We start from the raw sequence: 21,893 nt of genomic DNA, 5'->3' as shown, positions 1-21,893 counted from the left end.
TTTTTCAATAATTTTGAAAAATAGTATCTTGTTAAAAATAAAACATTTTCTTTTTTGTTAAAAAAATCAATTTTAAACTTATAAATTCAATGAATTATAATCAAACAGACAAATTTTAAAATAAAAGAAAAATTTTTAAAACTGATACATTTGTATATCTTTCAAATATTAATTAAATAATATTAATATTATGATCTTTTAAAATTGTCTTATTTGTTTCATTTTTTATTTTCATTTTTCTACTATTTATTTTATAAAGATAATATATATTTTATAAAGATAAAATATATACATTAATAATAACATAAATATTTAATTAATATTAATTAATATTTATATAAGTATTATGAATACCTACACTATAAAATAAACATTAAATATAAACCTTAATATATTATTTAAATTATATTCTTTATATTAATTTATAATTTATAAGTATATAATATTTAAAAATTATGAAATATATTAATATTAAAAATTATTTTTATTTAATTAAAAACATTCGAAATTATTTTTATTTAATTAATAATAATCTGATTGAGTTTTAAATTTATTTTTATTGATACGATTTCATATTTGTATTGATATGTTTATAATTATTTATATTTTAAAAGAAAATAAAATATAAAAATTCAACTTTTTGTAAATTAAAAAGATATAAAATATATATCAAGAACTATTAGTTAATTACAAATTTAAAATTTAAATTAATTCAAAAAATTTTAAAAATCAAAATTTGTTAAGATTTTAATTCTTGATGAAAAAATAAAAGAGAAAGATAAATATTTTGTGTCTCCCATAATTCAAAATATCACAATGTTTGAATTTAAATTTGAATTTTGGGATTACAAAAACCGAACAAATTTTTATAAATTTGTAAATTTTGATATTAATCTAATTAATATAATAAATTTTAATATTATTGTTTTCAAAAATAGAAAGAATTTAAAAATAGCATAGTCTTATAATATTTTATAAATATATAAATGTTATATTTGCAATAAGTTGTGTTATATTTAATATTTAATTTATTATCATTATATTTATAGTATATTTCTTTACTTTCTCTCTGTGTACATGTGCGTGTACGTGTGTGTTTGTATATATGTATGTGTATGTGTAAAATATAAAATATATGTTAATATATGTTAAATATATGTTAAAATATATAAAAATATATTTATGTTAGATACTTACGTGCGCAACTATGTTCTGGTAGCAAAGTAAGAGCTAACATTCCGTATCTTAACATATTAATGAAACTTGATTCTGGAGAAATTATTGAAGTATTAGCAGTAAAAATATTATTATTTTTATTCAAACAAGTACTATTTTCTTCAAAAAGTCCTCCGACTAGACGTTCACTTTCAGCTTTTATATTTTCCAATTGTTGAATGGCTACAGAAGTAACACCAGCCACCTTTTCTTCTAATATATGAAGTTGATTCTCTATGAAATTAGTAAGTTGTTTAATATTGTCCACAGTTACTAGCCAACCTTGTATTAGAACTTGTTGTGCAGGATTTATAAAAAAAGGCGTATGAACTATTATAGTTACATAAATTTCTGGTTGTATTATTCTTTTGCTTCCTGGTATTGTAAACTGTAACAATATTAGATTTAATATTTAAATAATATGATTTTGATTTTAATTATTAATCAATTATTTTAATTATTTAGATGAAAATAAATAATAATTAATCATTATTATATTAGATATTTTTAAAATAAACAAACTATATCTAATATAATATAAAAATAATATATAAATATAAATACTTATTAAAAATAGTAAGAAAAAGTTATAGCACCTCTAAATTTTCTTATTATACAAAATGTCTCAGTTAACTTCGTTATTTGAAATAATTACTAAATAAAAATTGAAACATATGGAACTTAAATAATTTTTCAAGAAATTTTCAAAATACATGTTTTTTTTTTATGGATGAAAATGAAAAAAAATCAAGATCTTAATTTTTTAAACGGAATGATCTATTTTTTGTATTATAAATCGATAGAATATAAAATTTTTAATAAAAATATATTAAACCTAATGATTGATTTAAATCCAATATTTAAACAAGATATTAATGAAATAATTATTAACACGTATTTACTATCTAGAAATTAAAATAGACTTCAAATTCAATGTAATGCATTAATGTTTATCAACAAAAAAGTTTTCGTTTTATATATATATTTCGATTGCTTTTGCAATATTCATAATTCAGTATTTTAGAACATATTTTTAACAATCGAAGCTTTTAGAAAAAATTATTTAAAATGATTTATAGATAAAGAATATTATTGTATATTGTATATTTATGTTTTTAGTAGATATTTGATATAAATATAATGTGAAAATAAAGTGAAAAAAAAAAATGACGAATAACTTCAAAATATAACTTTGATATAAATATAAATAATTAATAATAAATAATCAATATTAATCTTTTAGAATATCAAAAACAATAAAATAAATTAAATGGATTTAAAATATATTATACAAAATTTCAAATTATTTCAATATAAAATCATAAATTTCAATATATTATACAAAAACTTATTAAATAAAGTATTAATAATGGAGAAAATGAAAACTAGCTTAAATTTACTTATAATATCATTTAAAATATTGAACAGATGATACAAAGTAATATTGTACCGAAAAGAGTGTTGTATTTGAGAGACAAATTTAGAAGACTCTTGGAATTATATATTTTTTAAAAATATTTCGGCATAGTATGAATCTTAGAATTTTAGACATTTTCCAGCCATATTAAAATTAATGGTAATCAACATCAATCATCGAGAAAATTTACTATACTTTATTCGCGCTCGCAATAATAGTATTGTAATGATAAATGATGGATTGTTAAATGCATATAAATATGTCGAATGCTCTTTTGAGATGTGTGTGTGTGTGTGTAAAAAAGCTTGTAATTATTGATATATTTTCTTCGTGATGAATTAGAGTGAAAAGACTGTATTAGTAGACTGTGTAGTTATAAGTGCCGTACGCGTGTTTATAAAAGTAATGGGTCTCTTCAATGTCACAATTTCAAGTTGTTTATAAATCTCGTGAGCAATAAGTGTTCGCGAATACACTTGCAGATCAGTTTCCTGGAAATAATGGACTTTGTGATTAGTATAGTCCTCAATTCTAATTCCAACAATTTTCTTTTGAGAATGTCGTACAAAAGGAAGCTGCTTCACAATGTCATTAATCATTTATGTGCTCTACCAAAAACCTACAATCTCATGAGATGAACATAGAAAAGATTTTGAAGAATATAAATGTTTTTAAAATTCAAAAAAAAATTAAAATATTTTAAATTTTTAAATTATTAAATAATCTGGATTAAAAAACGTTTTAAACTTTTGAACCATTAAATATTCTGAATTAAAAAAACGTTAAATCTTTGAACTTTGAACTTGAATAATTCGAACTGTTGAGTTATTAAAATGCATTTGAATTCTTGAACTAATAGAATTCATAGAATCTCATGAATTCATTCAATGATAAATGTAAACTTTCATATAAACTTATTTTTTATCGTTTAAAATAAAACTTTGTAATATAATGGAATTTATATAATAAATTAATTTTATCATTATATATTATAGTTTCACGAATGAAAGAACGAATATTAGAATTAATATTTGAAAGAAATAATATTTAAAAGAAAATATAATATCATCAAGTATTATAATGTATAAAGATGTGTTTTATAAAAACTATATATTATATACAAATAACTAATTCGATTTGGCGAATAAGCTAATAAAGAAAAATATGCATTTGATTAGTATTTTTTGAATAAATCATATAAAGAAACTCAAATGAAGGAATAATTAAATTGAAACGCAAGAAAGTTATTATTAAAGAATAATGGAATTACATTTTTGAAATGAAAAAATAAAAGAGGTTTTCTGATTTTTTCTAAAAAGAGAAAAATTTTAGTTAAATGATAAATATAAAAAGATTTTTGATTTTGTCGCAAATTAAAAACGATTGTTGACTATAAAAAAAACAGCTGTTGATCTTTGTGACTAAATGAATGCATTTAGTAGTCTATTAAGAAAGAATAAAATGATATAGAAAATTAGTGTTTTTTTTAAATATCGCTATTATGAATGCTTTGTTTATGTTCTAAGATATAACAGGAAAAATGTTATATCTTAAATCACGATATTTTGCAAACAATTGACAAATACGCTTAAATACAGTATTTAGATAAAGAAATTCCAATCCGGTAGAAGAATATTCATTAATTGTAAAAGAAAGAAGAAATATGCATGAAATTCGAAGATATTGTTCTAAATGCTATAACATAAATGTAAAAATATGAGCATAATAGAACTAAAAATTAATAGGTGTCACTTTTTATAATATATATAAAGCTAGATTATATCTTTACTTAGAATGTTTTAATAAATTCCATTAAAATTACAACATTTATTTTTTAACCTTAATACTGTCGGTTGACCACAACCACAGACCAATATCGCCCAAACCAAAAGTTAACTATCAATCCTCAAGAACTAGTGCTGCGCTTAACGTGTTAAGATTTTTCTTCAAAAGATAATCCATAAAAAATAACTTAGACAAATCATTGTTCATGAGCATAGAAGAAAAGAAGAAAAATTAGTATTATGTTCAATTATTATTAAATAACATATCATTTTATCGGACAACTGTAATTCAATCATTACATAGATTCTGAAATGTAATATAAACAAATGACCTTAGGGAGGTTATTTTTCTTTTATTTATCTTCAATTTATTGACATATACTGACATATACAAATCGAACTTCTGATAGCAAAATCAAAAATAGCCTTTAAAACAATATACAATTCCACAATTAGAATTATACAATGCATTTTTTAATTCATTATCCGCAAAAGTCTAATCTCTTCACATCAATATCTCTCTTTATATTTTCTGAACAGATTCTAGTATTGTTCCACATTAATTAAACATTTCTCTATATATTACAAATATTTTGTAAATGTTTTGTAATAGAAATATATTACAGAATCAACATCATAATATAACATTATTTGTAATCAATAAAAATCCTAATATTATTTTTAAAAAAATGTTTATTACAAAAGGAACTCTTTCAATCATTAATTTGATATCATGATGAACCAGATTAGCTCCAAAAAGTGAAAGATAACTAGTCAATTTAGGAAATTATACCGCATGATCCGATTAATTGATTTAGATCAAAAATCAATTTGAAAAATTTTAGTTAGTTTTAGTTTTTTTTTTATTATTTATGTAATCATGAAATTTTATGCTGTATCAATAAGAATTATTATTAAACTCTTAAAATTTTCTGAAATAATTTTGAATCAATATAATGAATATTAATACTTAAAAGTAATTAATATATCAATAATATTTTTTATTATTGTAACATTTCATAAATGATTTTGTTGTATCAGGATGAGTCTTGATATTTTTTAGCATTATCATTCTATAAAGATTTATATTTATAAATTTAAAAAAAGAATTGATTTTGTCTACATTTATTTATTATTTTTATTATAATGAATAATAGTAGTATTGTGATTTTTATTATGACATCACGTAATTATGCAGATTCAATTATATTAACGAATCAAAACAAAGATCAAAAGATAAAAAAAGAATTTAACAAAACATAGAAGAGTCAATTTAGAATTACGAATGAGATAGAAAGCATTTCGAAAATTAGATTTTTTTCACAATATATATTTATTATTTATTAAATTAACTTGAGTTAAATGTAAGTTACAAGCAACTAATAAATTCTAATGAATTGAATAGATTGGCGAATCAAATAGAACTGCATAATCGAATATAGAGTTATGTATTTTTACGTGTCTGCAAATTAATTATTTATTATTATATAATTGTAATTATTATGCAATATTATATTATGTAATATACACATACAATATAAAAATAAATTTATCATAAATAAATATATAAATATTTTTTATAAATATTATATATATATATATATATATATATATATATATATTTATTATTTTATAAATATTTATTATTATATACTATTGTTCAGACACTGAACAGATGGTCCAGACACAGATGGCTTAGAATGATGCTGCAAAGACAATATCGTTTTTTATGAGAAAATTTGTTAACTATTTGTTTTACATATTTAATAAACAATTCGATATGGTTAGAGAGTCAATATAGTCTTGTTACCTAAGACGAGTATCAATGGTAATTGGCGTCATTCTAGCGTCTGAAAAAAAATAACAACTTTTTGGGAGTTATCAGTAACGTAGTCTTCGGAAACTTTCTTTCGTCCGAGATGCCGCTCAATCAAGAGATTGATTCTGAGTGTTATTGGATATTTGTATATCTCCACTGAAGATTCGCAAGTTCACGAATATGGAGGAAGCTTCAGAGAATAGCAGTCTGGGGGAGAACTCTTAAAAGCTTGCCAAAACCACAAGATCTTTAGAATTACAAAAACACAGAATTATAACAACAAGATAATTATAATAGCAGAATCATAACATCAGAACTACAAGAACTTCAAATCTGCAAGAATTGTTACAACATCAAGAATCACAATTCCTTGAACTCTAATGATAATGAATCGTCATTGACATCTTGCCTTGAATCGAACTTAATAACAACTTTCTAATAATTAATTTTATTATTATATTCCATAGCTCCAGAAACAAGGAGTTAACAACTATATATATAATAAGTATTATTATATATTATATATTATATAATATTACATTTATCATTTATAATATTTATCATTTTTTATTATCATATTTTTATATTTTTAATTATCATATTTTATTAAGTCGATATAAAAATATTTTTAATTTTAATAAATCGATCAATTAGATCATTATACGAACAATATTCTAGAATTTAAAAAAACAATTTATTTAAATATTTTATTTAACAATTATTTCAATTATTGATATAGTATATAAGAATATATAAAAAAGATAATACTCATCAAAATTATAATGCTCTGCAGTGAAAAAACACCGAAGTATAAAGATGTCACAGCGAGAGATCTCATGCATACAATATTAATTTATCAAATTATCGCAATGTTTTTATTTTTGAATAGAGTTTTCAAAATACAATAAAAATAAACCCATCTAAATCAAAAATAAACTTCTAAACCTATCAATAACTTCTAAATCTATTATGAATTGATAACTGATTAAAACAATAATCGCATAAAAAATATATCAAATAATTTTTTAAAATCTCATACAATAATTATTGTTTATTATTACGGACGAACATCATTAAAAAAATTAATTAATTCTGGGATCGTATTCAAGCTAATATGCCTTAAAAGCAAGAAATTTATCGCAACTAAATATGGAAGAAAAAATAGCGTGTAGAATTTGATCGCCTATAATCAATTGTGTCAATTATGGATAACTTATTGCAAGTTATAATAATGAAAGAATATTGCTATTATATATTATATATTATATATTATATATATATATATATATATATATATATAACTAAGATTAAAATATATGCAATTTTCGTATGTTTACACGTCAATATCATTCATTTAAAACACGCTCACAATTTCAGTAAAGCTTTTATTGCTGATCTTAGTATGTATTATAAATTTTATAGAAATTTATAATATAACAATATGTATAAAATTTGTAACAGCAAACAATAAATTAGGGAAATAAACTTCTGTAATCAAACGAGCATAAATAATAATAAAATCATAGAATTTCTTACGAAAATATTTATCGAATGGATTTTATATTATCACAATTTATTTTGGAAAAATTTGGAAGACAATTGTAAAATTATTCAAATATCATCTTAAATGAACTCTAGATACTAAGTACTTTTTTCATTTATGAAACTTTTAATATATTAATAACTCAAATCCCATCCACTCATTTTTATCAGATCGCAATGATTGTTTTTATACTAATTATTACTATTTCGTTATTGATGATGCATTTATGGATTTGTTCGAACAAAATTTTAAAAATATTTTAACAAATCGATTATTCAAATTGACATCCAGAAATTGAAACAATTTTTGAATATGCTAGCATTGAGAATATTTAAATAAAATTATTTACTATAACATGTGAACAAACGGATTTCATTCAATATTATACAATCGTCTAAGGAAAGATATTATTATTAATGAAATGGTCTTGTACAAATTTATTCTAATTTTGATTTTTATTATTCATATTACTGTGAGAACAATCAATAATGACATTCGATCGAAGTGTGAAGAAATTTCCTATGCTGTTTTCTAATTAGATGAGTGATAGTATATTGACATCATTTATAGAATAATTGATTGATTCCTCTTCAATAAGAAAAAAATATTTCGGATTACGAATAATGAATTGAACGATAATAATTTTGCTAGTATTACATTATTACAACACTATAAAAACAAAATTTTTAAACTTTGTATTTTATTTTTTACATTTTTATATCTTTATACTTTTAATATTTTATTGTTTTATTTTTAATATATTCCTATTTTGTTCGAGAAATTCTAATTTTCAGTTATTTATCATATAGAAACTATTTATTGATTATTTATCTCTATATATTTATTTATTAGAAATAATTAGACAAATTATTGCATCTTATTTTTTTATGAGAAATGTGAAATCAATGTTTAGATTTATTAAATTAAAATATTATCAGAATTATTAGATTCCAATGAATAGAAATTTAATTTTCTAACAAATCCGAGCATTAGCATTTTAGTTATGAGAAATTTTTTTTATATAAAAATGTCAAAATTAAATTGACTATGGATCAATAGCTTAATTATTCATTAATAATGTAAGATAATAGAATACAATCTATCTCATAGAACACAAATTGTGTATTTCGACAAAATAATTAACATAATTTTAATAATATAATTCTATAATGATAATAATAACAATTCTATAATGATAATAAAATATATTGTAAATTAATATTATATTTTATTGCCTATTCTTAATTATCAAATATAAATCTAAATTGAGTAAGCTACAGTGAGATATTTCAAATCGAAATATAATCAAATGCATATATATTCGACAAATATTTAAAATTGATTTCCTTGAAAATAAACCTTCATATAAAAAAATTTAATATTAAATTACTTTCTTTCCATTTGTTATTACCATATAACTATACAACTATATAAATACTACTGAAAATAATCATTTTTATGTAATAATTATTATTAATAATATATTATTAAATTTTCGATTTAAGATTAATTTCTTTTTCTAATATATATATGTATATATCTATATATATATCTACATAATATATAATTTATAATTGATAATATATCATTGATTTCCTTGAAAATAAACCTTCATATAAAAAAATTTAATATTAAATTACTTTCTTTCCATTTGTTATTACCATATAACTATACAACTATATAAATACTATTGAAAATAATCATTTTTATGTAATAATTATTATTAATAATATATTATTAAATTTTTGATTTAAGATTAATTTCTTTTCTAATATATATATAATATATATATATATATATATATATATATATATATATATATATATATCTATATATATAATATATATAATCTATATATATATATATATATATCATAAAGAGCACTGATTCAAGGAATCATATTTATAATAATAATACATTCATAAATATATTTAATATTACAATATTATATAAAATTACAATATTATATAAAATTACAATATTACAATATTATTATATAAAAATCAGAAAACCAAGATATCTCTTTAATTGTTTCTTTTAATAATGAAGTTATAACTACAATGAATATTTGAAATTTTTGAAATATATGAATATTTTTAATTTATCTGTAAGTTTCTATTGAAATAGAAAATCATTTAATATTGATATATTTATATTGTAAAAAAAATTCTTTATTATTTATTACTAACATCATTAAATATTATATAAAAATTTTAATAAATATTCAAAATTTTTAAATCTTTGGAAAAAGTATTTTCTAAAGCAAGAAATATTATAAATAAAATAAGAAGTAGAAAATAAAAATAAATATTATAAATAAAATATTATTTGAAAATAATTATAAATATAAAAATTAAAATAAAACTTAAAAAAATTGTTTATTATTCATAATATTGTGTAAAAGCATATTAACATATTCGAATTTGATCTTAGAACCTTAACATATAAAGATTGATTTATAATATGAACGTACGAGACTACTTTTCACTGAAAATGAATTTTTAGAAAAATTTAAGTGATAAACTAAATATCTCAAGAGTTTTTTTTCTCAATATTCGCAGATATGTTATGAATCAAGATTTCTGAAAGGTAATTCGGAGACAATTTGTGAGTCTTTTTAACCGCGGTCTTTATCCAGAAATCTCGAAATCTTTCAGATTTCATTCCAGATATCATCTTATTCCTTCCATCAACGGATAAACATTCGGCAATGCGGAAGAAACGCCCTTTGATTAGTTTTCCAAAAAGACAAAAATCATTAATCAAGAATATTGATGAGACGAGCAAACTGAAAAAGCAACAAGAAGACAGAATAAATTCAACCAATAAATTCAACGAAAACAAGATCAATCATCAATATTATTTTCAAACAAACATCAACAACATTTAATCGCATCAGTAGGCGACCATTATTTTAGCAAGATTCAGCATTAAGTTGAAATTGAATTATTAAGAGCGTAATGAAACACTCTTAACTTTTATATAAATTTACTAAAATTATTTCCTAAAAAGTAATATATAGTATATATATAGTAATATTTCTGATTTTCCTAAGATTTTATTATTTTTAATATATTGAAATTTTTAATTATATTTTTAATATAATAAAGTTAATTTATTCTGGTATCTAAATATTTGAATATAGAATTTTAAAACTTATAATTATTCTATTATAAGTTTATAATATTATAATATTATATTTATATTTATATTTCGAAAATAAAATGATCGAATCTAATTTATGGAATTTGAATAATTCGCAAATACATTGAATTATGTTTTAAGTAATATTCAAACAAATAAAATGGATATTGGATTTGATTAGATTTTCTAAAATAAGTATTGAATTTAATTCCATCATTAAAATTTTTTCGAATTAAAAATTCCATTATAAATTTTAATCGCTATTGGCCAGAATAAAAAAATCTACTATTAATTTTAAAAAAATTATAATGTAATTGTTTTTAAATTATCATAATAAATTTAAAAAATTTAATGTAATTATTATATTGCAAACTTTTATTTTTATATTTTTTTTAATTTTTAATTTTATTTTTAATTTTTATAATTTTATTTTATTATGGAAAAAATTCCGGGAATTAATGCGTAAACAATTATTTGTACAATTATTCAAAACTTTATTTAATGATTTAATGATCCTATCTGATGATCTAATGATCATATCTGCAGTAATTTCAAAATCTGCAGTAGAAAAAAATAGTTTTGCTGATGAAACACTTACACGTTATAATTAATCAGAATATACTTATTAATTAGAATAATCTATATATCAAAAAATTACAAATAAAAACAATAAAAAGAAAGATAATATTTTAACGAAAACTTCATGAAATTTCATTTGTGAATCGTTTTATTATTATCTATTATTTATTATCAAATTATTATCAAAACGATATCAATGCAATTATACAATAATATAATATATATATCTCTATAAAAAACTATTTAAAATCCTTCGACTAATATTTCAAAGTTAATAAAAGTATTTTTTAAAAAACTAATAATATGATAATCAATGATAAAAACAATATAGCAATATAGTTTTAAATGATTTTGCTATAAATAATTAATTTAATTTTTCACATTTCAGCATAATTGCAGATAATTCTTTTAAATGATTTTATAAAATGACTCTTTATATTTATATTCATACTTATAACAATATTTTTGATTTAAAATCACACAAAAAATAAGAAGAATAATTTTATAAAAGATTTGATTGAATATGAATCAATAATATAATATTATATATTTAATATTATATGAAGATTATATGAAAATGTTGTGAGTTGTATATTTTGATTATTATAGCTATATAGAATACATATTTTCAATTGCTTGATTAATATAATTATTTTAGAAAAGTTTCTCGAAAATAAATTTTTTTTAATTTTATCGTATTCTTTATATTAAAAAAATCAAAGTTCAAAAGAAATCAATCATTCTTTTGAAAAATAATATTATAATATTAATTCATATTTTAAATCAATATGATTGATTATTGTTCAAAGAACGTTTCATTTTTATTATAATGATGGTTTTTTTATAATAAATAACTCTTATTTCTCATAAATGAAATAATATAGAATTTTTTTCATATATATTTGATTTCATTATAAATAACCAATACATTATCATTCTCACATAGCATACCTTAATATAAAAATCCATATAATTTTCCAGTTATATATTATATATTATAGATCAATTTTTGATCAATATTTGTTCTGGATTATAAGTAATAAAAAATTATTCCAATATTCTAATATTATTCAAATATTTTAATTATCAAAGAGATTTAAATTGTTAATAAAATTGTAGATAATATTTTTTACTATTTTATAAGAAAGAAATCCAATGGTGTCAAATCTAATGATTGAAAAAGTTACAAGTTGCATAGAACAAATCTATGTTTTATGATATAATTTAGATTTTTGCTTAAATGCACATCATAGAAATAATATATATATGTACGTGCATATCCGTAGAAATATATGTTAATTATATATGTAATAAGTCAATAATATAATTTCTAATAATTCCACTCCACACATTGATAATGAAACATTTTTGATAAATCATTCAATTATTTGTATATTTATACAAATCCTATCATTGATGATAAATCTTATTATTGATTCAAGATTAATATTTGAAGAACTATTTTCATAAATAAATATATTTTAAATTTAAAAGTACTGAATTATATATAATTTATTGATACAAATTTCATCGAGTGTTGTAGTATATGAACACTTAAATTTTATAAAGATATAAATTTTTACGAATTATTCATCTTTTTCATCATATTTTTCAATAAAAAATTCTCACTCATTGAACTGAACTATAATTATAAACAATTGAATTGATTAATTGATATATAATTGAAATTACACATTTTGTAACCAATATTTATACAATAAAAATAATTTTTATTTTTATAATAAATCTTGGAATCTTCTTCACTTCACACTTAGTTGGTAGCTTAGGATTGATTTATTGTGATTACAAAATAAAATTGTTTTTTTAATTTTTACTTTAAATATCTCTTCTTTATCATTTTATTATTTCACAATACATAAAAAGAAAATTCATTCTAGTGTTAATTGCTTCTTCAATGATCCATTGATTTGTACAAATAAAAACCATTTTTTATTTTCTTCCAATTATTTCCACTCAATATTATGTAATTATTGTATTTTTCAGTTTTGCTTTTTTTTGCAATATTCAATTTTGCTTCTTATTATATAGCATACATAGTTTTCGAATATTTTTATCTATTTTCTAAATCCGAATCACTTCACTCAGAACTTAATGAATCTAATGTGATTTTATTTTTTTGTTTTTGCTTTATTGGAATTATTTTAATTTCAATTATTTAAATTATTATTTTTTTCAGATATGTCAATATTATTCCCGTATTTTTTATTTATAACTATATTTTTTTAATCTATTTTAGAGTATAATATAGTAACTAACTATTAATTAAATATCGAGAAAAATAATTTTGAAAATTGATATTATATTATTATAATAATAAGATTTTTTTGTAAATTTTGTTTTAACATTGCAAAGCAGAAAATATATTCAATATATTGAAAATTAAAAATGTTAATAGATATAATGAATATAATAAATATAAAGAATGAAAAAGAGCGATAATCTTTTTTCAATAGATGCAAAGTTTCTCCACGATTTAATAACGTATCATAATATTAATTCTTGAACAACGCTAAATTAAAAAATTAATTTTGTTATTAGTAAGTTCGTATCAATCTAAAATCTTATCTAAACTTATGAAGTAATTTTTTATTATATCTCATAATATTGTAATATATATTTTGCGAATTAAAAAATAATTTCTTCGTATATATAAACACATTATAAATAATTTAAAGAAATTTAAAAAATAATAAAATATTAGTATTATTTTTCTTGAAATTCGATTTATAATTCTATTAATAAATTTTGTCTTCACAATAAATACAATATGATACAATGAAAAAAAAATTTTTTTTACTTAAAACTAGATAAATCATTTTACGAAAACTCTTTTTAACTTTTTAATATTCATTAATTGAAAAATGTGAAATCATGTAGAAAATTCCAAAAATAATATTCGTAACATATAATTTTCTAATATTCTGTACGAAAATATATACATATACATATATAAGAAAATATAAATCTTTAAATTTTGTTTTTTCCATTATCTCATATTTATTAAAAAAAAAATTAAATTCTCTAACAATAAAAAAAATATATAATTAGTAATATTAAATTTTATAAATTTTATTTTATATTTTTATATAATAAAATATATATAATAAAAATATATATAAATAAAAATTATACATTTTATATAAATATTCTGAAATATGTTTGTAAGTTTATTTCTATGCCTCTGATTATATTTTCTATAATAAAAAAAAATTTATTTATCAAGTGCAATAACAAGCAAAAATATAAGCACTTAACTTTATATTCTTTAAATGGGACTATTATATTGTATATTAAATAATAAAATACAAAAGATTAAAATTAATTAAATATTTTACATAAACTGAAATACTTTGACTTTTATGAAAATGAAAAATCTATTGTTCTAATAAAATTTTCAAAATTAATGTATATTTAATTTATAAGATTTTTGAAACATATTGTAAATTTAAATTATTAAAATGTCCAATAAGTGAAAAACACTAAAAATAAGTGATATTTGTCTAAAATAGAAATAAAATATAAAATATATTATAATAAAAAAATAATTTTTAATATCATAAACTACTTAAAAACAGAACTAACAATAAAAGGATATTAAAATCAATAGTTAATTTTTATAAAAAATTGCTATCTCAATTATTTTATTATATATTTATAAATTTATATATTTATAAATTTTTTAAATATCAGAATATTTTTGTAATATGAAAAATGTTGCATTTTCATTTAATTTTTAATATTCTACTAGTTATTATATATTTATAAATTGCAATAAATTTTTTGAATATTTATAATTAAAAATATTCTACATAAAATAAAAAGAAAAAAATTTTTGAATTTTGATTATTCAAGATTCAATGAAGCCTTGGAATGATTCCTTTCATATTAATGATCTTATAAACGGAATGAAGAAAATATTCACTTAAAAAATAAAACTGTTTGAAAAAAATTACTTAAAACAAGGCAAAATTTGAAAAAATTTGGAAAAAACGAATCCTTTTTTTTTTCTCCTGGGAGAAATCATCTTTATGAGAAAATTATGAAAACATTATTGTGAAATTATTGTAATTATTATTAATTAAATTATTGTAATCATTGATCAAAAATGATAAAATAATCCAATAGCACAATACTAGTTTTCGAAGAAATTGTTTCAGTAAAGTAAAGTCAACGACTTTATTATATGATATCTTAATAATTATAATTATAGATATTACATCTAGATATTATATTATATCTTATAGATATAAGTATTACATCTCAATATTATGTCAATAATCATTTAATATAAATCGCATACGTCTTTTATAGAATTCAAAATTATCACTTCATTAAAAATCAATTAGTGAAATAAATTAATTAATAATAAATTTTTTTACGAAGTAAATAAACAAAGTAATTCGTTTATTTTTCTAATATTGAAATTATTTTAAAAATGATTTTTTTTCTTTTTTAATTAAAACTATAAAAAAAATTTTTTTAAATTTAAGACTATTATAATTAAATAATATTTATATTCTTAAGATATTAACTAGTAATGAGAACTCAAAAAATAAATTAAAGTACAAGAAATCTACGATTTAAAAATTAAAAAAATAATTAGAACAATCTTTTATTGCAAAAAAAATCCGTAAATTCTAAATTAAAACAAGTTGGAAAAAAAATAAAAAAACAAAAATATATTATATATTATAAATATATTATAAATTGTCTTAAAATAGCAATTTTGCTTAAATTGTTTCAATATCATAAGAAACTATAATATAATTTTTTCATATAATTTTTGCTAGTAATGAATCGTGAAAAGTCATTCGTCTGAATCTAAATGTATTGTTTAATTTATCGACGGTATCGAATGAATTTCGATAACTTTGATTGATCACAATTATTGAAAATCATATCACTATATTAAAAATTCTAAAATTATTAGTACGATTCGTAGAATAAAATTGTAACTTACATTATCATACCAAAATTAAATAAATTTATGTAGTGAGATAATTCTCGTAGAAATTTGAACGATGAGTCCATTCTAATGGAGCTATTAAATTTTTTATTAAAATTTGCTTGTGACAATGCAATAATTACTACAAATTTATATGAAAATGATTAATTACAATCAAATTTTATTAATCACTAAAAACAGGAAAAGACATATCAATCGATTAAATCGAATTTACATAATAACCCAATCAAAAGTTATTTTGCAAAAATAACCATTACATTCAAGCATATGATAGATTTTTAAAATTATCAAATTATTAAGAATGAAATATAATCTAAACTTTTAAATTATATATTATGTGAACATGATTATAGCAATTGTTCTTTCAGCAAATGTAGAAAGTATCATAATAAATATAATTCTATTATGCAACACAATACAAATAAGTAGCATCTATTGGCAAATATATTATTCATTAATTTCAAAAAATTAAAATGATACTTGTACTTAGTATATAAGCAAACATGTTAACAAAGTTTTTGCTTGATAGTGCACATTTTAATTGATGATAATCAAATAATTATGCAGATATTTGCTCAATTCAGATTCAACATCTCAAATCAATCTTATCATGGAAAGATTATTATCACAAAAAAATTTACGAATATGGAAGATCGATATTTTTCCAGATGATTTTTATCAGATTTAGATTTATCCACAAATTTATCCACGTATCAATATAATAAAAACAATAATATTAAATCAAACCATTTTAAATTTATAATTTAACATTATGTAATTTTGCAAATTTCAACATATCTAATAATTAGAACTTTTTTATAAATTCCAAATTTCGCCATTAACCATTCCAAAATATGAAACAAATAATAAGTATCGATGCATTATTAAACTTAAAAATATTTTATAGTTTATTATATCTTTCTTTACAAAAGCATTACAAAAAACCGTTCTAAATTGGATCATATCCGATTCAATTATCTTCTTTATCAATAAAACGCGAAATATCATCAAAAACTTTATTAAAAACAATTATTAAAATTTTGGAAAATTAAATGTTTTTTTAGTAGCCATTTATCAAAACATAAGCAATTTTGCAAAATTCGTTTTTAAGATATATAAGGTATATAAGATAGTAACATTTTAAGATATATAAGATATATAACACGATGTATAAGAATATTATGTTGTCCAATTTATTTTAATTGAAAAAGGAATTAAAATAATCATACAATATCGGTTAATGTACGCGTTATTAAATAAAAATGTTACTTTGAAATAGAAATATTCAAATTTTTTAAAATACAAATTATTAAACCATATCATATAATAATCATATAATAAATATAATATCATATAATAAATAAATAATCATATAAATATTTTAAATATGCATTGCATTAAATGCGAATGTTTATCTCATCATGCGTACTTAAACTATCTTGTTATCAAATTTTAAAAAATGTTCAATGTTTTGACGAAAATTGACAAGGATACATATTTAAGATATTAAATTAGACTAGTAACCAGTCTCACGATTGAGGAATTTCTTTTCTTTAATAGTTCGATTCCGTTTTAATATTGATGTACAGATATAATGTACAGATACATATATATTACATCTCAACAGTTTAATTTTTATTTGATAAATTATTTAATGCAATTCTCATAAAATTTATATGTGTATAAATAAATTAAATATTGTGATCTATAACATAGTTTTCGTATCATTCTTTGAGATTTGAACACTGCAGCAATTAGTCATAAATCGTATCCATAGTTTCAAAAGATAATTATACTGCAAAAAATAAGCTATCCACATAAAATAATGCAAAACATTTAAACCAGATAGTTTATATATATTGTATTATTATAATAGTCGCAACGAATATTAAATCTGCAATACTTTGTTGAATATATAATGCAATATCAACGAACAAGGATAATCTTTTATTATTAGTCTTTTATTATTAATCCTATTATTCTTTTGTCATTTCAATATACATTGTATATATGAATTCAATGTTTTATATTTTTATTATGTCTTATGTTTTTATTGTATTTTTATTACGTTTATATTTGTATGTTTCATATAATATATTCTTTAAAAAATTGGTAAACATATCAAAAATGAAAATAAATATAAATTCAAAAACTATAAACAAAAAATAGGATTACTTGTTGATTTTATAAATCAAACATGAAATTCTTTTAACGATATAAATATTATATCAATACCTTTTGCAAAACTAGAAATTTCAGAATAAAGACTTAGGTCTTTTCGGCAACAACTTAAAAAATAAAATAATCTCAACTAACAAATTATTCAGATATATTTAGACTATTCCTAAAGAATCTATATCGAACAATAATCATATATCGCAGATCATATATCGCGAAGAATCGATCAATTGATTTTTATATTAAATTAATCGTAAAGCACAAAATCAAAAATATTCTTTCCCCTTTTTTCTTTTACAAACAATGGAGTCGCAAAAAGCGTTAAGGAAACGTAAAATTAAAAATATTCATAAAGAGTGATTGAAAAGCATTGTCAATAAATAATTTCATTAATATTTTTGTTATTATATTTCCGTACTCGAATATCTTTAATTATATTTTCGTCAATTGTAATGAAATGTATATTGAATTGTATAATTGAAGTAAAATAATTTAACGGTTTAAAATAAGACAAAACGCTGTACAATTATAAAATATACAGATAATAATAAAAGACAAAGAATAAAAAAACTTTTATACAAAAAATTGAAACACTTACTGATATAGTTTAGAGAAAAGAAATTTATTATAATATTAATTAATATTTATTAAAGATTTAATATTTTATATCTGTTTTGCTATTAAACAAAACTATTGAGAAATAGATAAAATTTCATATTTAAATTCATAAATTCATGTTCATATTTAAAAGTGAGCGAGGATTAGTTATTAGAATTTAAAAGTCATTATGATATATATCTTCGAAGTGTCTATATGATATGATATGACAAAATATTTGTGTCTATAAAGATGCAGTGAAGAAATTTCCAAGATCTCCAAAAATTAATGGAAAAAAAACAATAAAAGAATTCGTAAAAAGATATGGAACAATAGAATATATTAAAGTTAGATTTATTTATAAATACATTTAAAAATGAATACCTTTAATTATTTATAAATTTCAAAATTTTTGAAAAATATTATAAAAATAAAGTTTCGACTATTCTTAATGTAATGTATTCACAATGTAATGTATGAATGGTATATGAATGGTATTCATTGAATGATATATGAATCATAAATAAAAATAAATAAAAAAAACAGAAAAAAATATTAAAAATGTCTGGAAAAACAATTATACATATATACTATAATCATAATATAATCTTCTTTATTAAAAAAAGAATATAAAAAAACATATGAAGATAACAAAAATAACGAATAAAAAAAATTCGAAAAGATATTTAAAAAAAAATAAATTCTTAGAGCGAATAAAAAGATGATTATAATGAAAATAATGATAAAAATATGTCTTCATTTATAATATCAGAAAGAGAATTAAGATAATTTGAAAAACAAAATGTAATTCAATACATTAAAAAATTTATGTAATTTAGAGAATATTTCATTTGTGATATATTTTTATAATTGTTATTATATTATTTTTTTTCAAATATAATATAATATAATATAATAATTATAAAAAAATGTTCCACTATTCCAAAAATTCCGTGAAATAATTTATAGTTCGTTACATTAATTGTATTCATATAGCTTGTAATTAAGTAAACATTATAATTATTGTAATAATATTATTATAAATTTAATATTATTATAAATTTCTTACTGTATTTGTTGATTAAATTAAAAGATATATAAAAAGATATATTGTAAACGCTAATAGTAGTTTTATAATATGTAATAATTGTAGTATGTAGCATTTGTTAGTACTATGCTATATAGTTTGATATTTTTTGTTTAATGATAGTATTAAATTATAGTATCATTATGTATTATGTCATTAGAAACATATTATAGAATATTATATATATTATATATATATTACATTATGAAGAATTTTTCATTGAAATTTTTGTAAGATTTTAATATTCAATGTTGTTAGTCTCATTGAATTCCATAAATCCAAACATATTTTAGAACAATCTTATATATCATAGTCTGTTTTTTAGTTTAATTTAGAATGTTTTCTAGTACAGCTTTTTCACTTTTATCTTAAACATTGCTCATTTTATTTGAAATTATTTTTTTCATATAATATGATACTTTTCTTAAGAAGCATTTTGATTATCTTGTCTGTCATAACCAGAAGCTTTCTTCTTAATTTATCATTAATTTCATCAAATGGTTTGACAGATGAAGAAAATGTAAGGAACTTATAAATACTCTTAAATTTTAAATTTTATTTCTTGAGAATTTAAAAGAGAAAGTGAATTTAAATACTTTAATAAAAAAAAAATGCTGAATGCATCTGTCTCTTCTTGAGAACTTCTAATCCAGTATCTCTGCTGATTATAAATAAACGGATTCTTTATTTGTAATTTTATCATCCTTTTAACTGCCTTCCCAAAGATATTAGTCGGTTTAGTGAGGATGTTAGAATGTTCAAATATTCACTGAAAAATTCATTTTTATGTGCTGCTAATAATTAAGTGAGTTTCCTGATTGTTCTATATTCAATAATCAATAATCTTTTGTTATTAGGAGATTTAGTGTTTTGCCATGTTTTTCTTAATGTTCTTTTCAACAATTTATTCTATAATGAATTCTGGATAATTAGCACAAATATACTGAATTGCTGTAGGAATCGCGGATTTGGTTATTTCTATGATTTGAAAAAGAAATATTGCACTGCTTCCTCTATGTCATTTTTAGTGGAAAGTATTAATAGAGCAATAAGTATTAATAATAATAATTTGACAGAACAAGATCTAGTTTATATATTTATTATTTTTATTATATATATATATATATATATAAATATATATAAATATATAATATATTTATATAATTATATATAATATATAATATATAATATATATAAATATATATATATATATATATATATATATATATATATATATATATTTATTATATTATATATTTTGTGATCTATCATAATCATTTTTCAACTTATTGATATATTTAAGATCACAATAATTAGTGAATAATCAAACAAAAGATCAATATTAGAATATACTTATATATAATAAGATGAGGGACTTTTGATAATGAAGAAATCTAATAAATCTAATATTTTATTATTTTATTATTAGATTGTATATTTATATATTTTAGATTATTAATAAACTTTGTGAATGCTTTTGAATTTATAATTGTTAAACCTCAAAAATCGTTTTTTGTGTTTTTGTGTCAATTACTTCATACTA

The 21,893-nt window shown here is 19.0% G+C and overlaps 1 protein-coding gene across 3 annotated transcripts in view; it reads right to left on the bottom strand.

Annotated features, from left to right (window-relative positions):
- Positions 1 to 21,893, bottom strand: part of LOC107992562 (KICSTOR complex protein SZT2) — a 99,153-nt gene that overhangs the window by 60,598 nt on the left and 16,662 nt on the right. For all 3 annotated transcript variants that reach the window (XM_062085157.1, XM_062085159.1, XM_062085158.1), the window contains one exon: positions 1,198 to 1,603. In XM_062085157.1, the coding sequence (XP_061941141.1) occupies positions 1,198 to 1,603 (406 nt within the window). The remainder of the gene's footprint in view (positions 1 to 1,197; positions 1,604 to 21,893) is intronic.

The sequence above is a fragment of the Apis cerana genome, linkage group LG14, assembly GCF_029169275.1.
Source record: "Apis cerana isolate GH-2021 linkage group LG14, AcerK_1.0, whole genome shotgun sequence".
NCBI classification, from domain to species: Eukaryota; Metazoa; Arthropoda; class Insecta; order Hymenoptera; family Apidae; genus Apis; species Apis cerana.
Note: the sequence above shows the minus strand (reverse complement) of the source record. Positions and strands in the feature narration are given on the sequence as shown.